This window comes from Fukomys damarensis, unplaced genomic scaffold, assembly GCF_012274545.1.
Source record: "Fukomys damarensis isolate Sample0158 unplaced genomic scaffold, DMR_v1.0_HiC HiC_scaffold_2, whole genome shotgun sequence".
Classification (NCBI taxonomy): Eukaryota; Metazoa; Chordata; class Mammalia; order Rodentia; family Bathyergidae; genus Fukomys; species Fukomys damarensis.
This window is the reverse complement of record NW_022900914.1, coordinates 8,357,337-8,361,780: the sequence shown is the minus strand read 5'-3', so window position 1 is coordinate 8,361,780 and position 4,444 is coordinate 8,357,337. Positions and strand designations below refer to the sequence as shown.

At 52.7% G+C, this 4,444-nt stretch overlaps 1 protein-coding gene across 7 annotated transcripts in view; it reads right to left on the bottom strand.

Moving 5' to 3' along the window:
• The window catches only part of Khk (ketohexokinase), a 13,559-nt gene extending 9,121 nt beyond the window's left edge, over positions 1-4,438 (bottom strand). For all 7 annotated transcript variants that reach the window (XM_010604777.1, XM_010604778.1, XM_010604780.1 and 4 more), the window contains exon 1: positions 4,049-4,438. In XM_010604777.1, coding sequence (XP_010603079.1) covers positions 4,049-4,140 — 92 coding nt within the window. In that variant the 5' untranslated portion in view covers positions 4,141-4,438. The remainder of the gene's footprint in view (positions 1-4,048) is intronic.
• Positions 4,439-4,444: the final 6 nt, after the last annotated feature.

The window sequence follows — 4,444 nt, the reverse complement described above, 5'->3', positions numbered from 1 at the left end:
AAAAAAAAAAAAAAAAAAAAAAGCATGGGGGGGGTAACATCACAATACTGAAAGTCCAAAAGAACAGATTTTCTTCATCTTTCCTGAAAATCCACTAAAAGGAAACTAAAAGTACCAATAAACTCAGTAAGATAAAAAAGAAAAATTACTAGGGGAAAAAAAAAAAAGAAACTAACATGATACACCTGAAGGGCTTCACGATCATCATTAACAAAAATGACAACTTCCACACACGGCCTCAAAGGACTTTAATTTCTCATGCACCAGTAAAACTGCAAGGCAAACAGTTGTAGGTTATCATTTCCATTGTGCTAGCTCCATGAAATAACCGTAGTAACCATCATGACTGTGGCACCTAACAGTAAAGGGAACAAATACTAATGAACCACTAAGTAGGAGAAAATACTCAGCCAAGAGCACATGTCCGTAATCCTAGCTACTTAGGTGGCTGAGGCAGGAGAATATCAAATTTGAGGCCAGCGTGGGCAATTCAATGAGACCTTATCTCAAAATAAAAATTTAAAAGGCTGGAGATATAGTTTAGAGGTACATCACGACAGAGAGAGGAGAGGAGAGGGAAGGAGAGGGGAGGGGAGAATTGAACCAGAAATTTGGGTGGGCAAGATACTAGGATTTTATTCAGGGCCTTCTCACAGGGCTACATCCCCACCCCAGTTTTTTTGTTTTCTGAGACAGGGTCTTACTAAATCATCCAGGCTGGGCTAGAACTTTCAATCCTCCTGCCTCAGCCTCCCAGAGTGCTGGGTTATAGGCATGCACCACCACAATGGGCCAACCCAGAATTTTTAGGCTAAGGTACATTTGTACATAAAATTTAACCCTGGCTGGGTGTGGTGCTGTGCACCTTTAATCCCAGCACTCAGGAGTAAAAATTGCTATGAGTTTGAGGTCAGCCTGGGCTACACAGCAAAACCCTGCCTTAAAACGCACACACACTAAGGCCAGGCGTCGTGGCGCATGCCTGTAATCCCAGCACTTGGGAGGCTGAGGCAGGAGGACTGCTGTGAGTTTGAGATCAGCCTGGGCTACACAGTGAGTTCCAGGTCAGTCTCAACTACACAGTGAGACCCTGTCTCAAAACAAACAAAAACACAAACCACACACACACACACACACACACACACACACACACTAAAACAAAAACCAAAACCCCAAAGTTCTCTCTAGCTGTGTGAAAAGGGAAAAGAATGATCTCAGTAGAAAAAAACATTCTGGCTGGGCCTAGCAGCACATGCCTGCAGACCCAGCACTAGGAAGGCTGAGACAGGAGGATTGCTGCGACTTGAGAGTTTGAGATCAGCCTGGGCTACACAGTGAGTTCCAGGTCAGTCTCAACTACACAGTGAGACCCTGTCTCAAAACAAACAAAAACACAAACCACACACACACACACACACACACACACACACACACTAAAACAAAAACCAAAACCCCAAAGTTCTCTCTAGCTGTGTGAAAAGGGAAAAGAATGATCTCAGTAGAAAAAAACATTCTGGCTGGGCCTAGCAGCACATGCCTGCAGACCCAGCACTAGGAAGGCTGAGACAGGAGGATTGCTGCGACTTGCAGGCCAGCCTGGACTATGCAGTGAGTTCAAGGCCAGCAGCCCTGACCTACACAGGGAGACTGTCTCAAGTGGTACAGCATTTGCATGCACAAAGCCCTGGATTCAATCCCTAGTACTGGCTGGGGTGGGGGCACAATTCCTAAAGGACCAAAGATTTTTCAAGCCCAGTGCTGATTTGGGGAAATATTTGTGCAAAGAAAACAGGAGCCTAGAGGTATTTGTCTTGCTCAGGACTACACCAATAACACTGCTGAACCCATCAGAACCCAGATTTCCTGACTCCAAAGCCATTGCTACTTACTCTGTACTTTGTTTTATGTATTCATTTTTTGATCTTTTGAGACAGGCTAGCCTTAACCTTGCCAGAATCATCCTGCCTCAGCCTCCCAGGTGCTGGAATTACATTACAGGCATGGACCATCATGCTGGAGTTTCATCCTGTGGAGGCCTTCAAAGGTGCACTGACCCTTCTGTGCACACTCAGCAATGCACCAGAGCACTCTCGGGAGAGCTCCCCCCTGCCTGGACTCTGGAAGGCAAGTGCCACTCCTCAGGGCTCTGGCTGATCTCCAGGTCCTGAGAGACACTCAGGAAGGTCTGGGTGTCCCTCTGGTTTGCTCTTCTGGGAAGCCCAGAGGAGTCGAGAGCTGGGTTTAGGGAAGTTGGCGGGGGCACATTGAGGGCAAGGAGCCCTAGAGATAAGGGCAGGGCTCACAGAGTCACCCCCACAGGTCCATCTCAGTGGCAGCAGCAGACACTCCCAGTCTCCTGCACAGCCAGACTCAAGGGAAGCAGGACTGGGGCTCTGGCAGAATGGGGTGCCCAGTCTTCCCTGACTGGCACGATGCCCGAGTGTGCACGCTCTCCAGAGCAGAGCATACACTGACCCCAGGGCCGGTTCCGCCTGCAGAGAGTCAGGTCTACACAGCAGCACACCCTGTACCCTTTCCCCACCGTCCCTGCACCCTGGGCAAGGGCCACTAACCTCCGGCAAACAAAACAGCTCAAAGAAAAGGGTCAACTCCAGGGATGGGCAGCGCCAATGGGACACGAAGGACAAGAGAGAACAGAGGGCTGGAGCCCTAGACTGAGTCAGGGGACACGAGTGTAACTGCTGCTCTACTACTTAATAAATATGGGCCTGAACAAAATAATTTTTTCCTAACCTTCAGCATCCTCATCTGGAAGAGGATTTGACTGGTGCCTACAGTTCCCAGGGACAGCAGGAGGTAGTGGTGGGACGAAGCTCTCCAGCCCAGATCCTGAGAGGCCTGGGCTCCCCCTCAGTCTCGCTGCTATCAGAGCTGCAGCGCCTGCCACGGCTCAGCCTTGAACAGCCTTCATCCAGTTCTGGGGCTGTGATAACTGATGGCCAAGGAGCAATCCTCAGTGTGCCAGTGCTGGATGGCACCGTGAGAAAGCCCCACACACGCCTCTGTGGCATGACAGCTGAATGCAGGGCCCTGTCCAGTGTCCAGACAGGAGCTGTCAAAGGACGCCTGCTTCCGCCAGACAACCGGTGCTACTCCGCCTTTCTCAGTAGAAACCGGCTGCTGGTGGGCTCCTTCTGGAACTGAGCCCTGAGGGAAGCTGGCAGTGGCTCACCAGCCAGCTCTACCCCTGAGCCAGGACAGCTCGGGTTTGCCTGCAGTGCCTGCCAGCCTGAACTGCGGTCAAAGCTCAAATTCCATGGTCCCAAACGTTCCGGACAATCTTGCTGCATGCACTTATCACTGTAAACTACCTCACATTCTTGTTTGGAAACGATGCACTGGGTATGTGGTAAACAAATTAGAAGTTTGCAGCCGGATGTAGTGGTGCAAGCCTATAATTCTAGTACAGTACTCAGGAGGCTGAGGCAGGAGGATCACTACAAGTCTGAAGCCAACCTGGGCTACACAGTGAGTTTAAGGCCAGCCTGGACTACATAGTGAGACCCTGGCTCAAAATAATAATTAGAAGTGAAAGTTAGTGAAAGAGACATGCACAGGGTTGGAGGAAAAAAAAGAAAAAGGAGGAGGGCTGGAGTGGTGGCGCATGCCTGTGATCCCAGCACTCAGGAGGATCCCAGCGATTGAGAGGCCGACCTGCGCTACACAGTGAGTTCGAGGCCAGCCTGGAATACACAGAGAGAGACTGTCTTAAAAAACCAACCAACCCAAGAAAAAAGAAGAAAAGAAGGAGACTGGCTCCGCCCTGCACCTCTCTAGCCGTGTGCACTGAGACAAACCAATCACTTCGGCCCTCTAAGCATCAGTCCGACGCGGACCCGGATGGCTGGCTCAGGTGGGCTGCCCCGCGCTCTGCAGACCCTGGGTCTTACTACCTCTTCTCCGCGCGGACGGCCCCGCGTCTCTGGCAGAGGGCGCCGGCTTGCAGGCTGCAGGCTCGGGGCCTCATGCGGGGCCTGGGCTCGGTGGCCCCGCAGCTGCGGTCTCCGAGGGGCCCGGGCGCCCCTACCTGCGGTCCGTGTCCTCCTCCGGGTACTGGTCCACCACGCTGATCACGTCCAGCACCACCAGCCCCACGCACAGAATCCGCTTCTCCTCCATGAGGCCGCTGCCAGAGCTCCTGGCAGCCCGGCGGACCGGCTGCCGGCGGCTCTGCTCTTATGCGACGCCGCGTCGCGCTCCGAGCTGCCCGCCTCCTCCTTCTCCTCCTCCTTCGCTCTGGGCTCCTCCTCCAGGGAGCCCGGACCGCACTATTTCTGGGCACTCCTCCCACTCCTGGGCCTATTTTCTCTCTCGTCAGACTAGGCAACGACTGCGAAGCGAAAGCGCGCGACACTGCGCCACACGCGGCCCCTTCCTTGCACCGCACCTGCGGCGCCAGCGGCTGACCCGCTGGTTTCTGCCT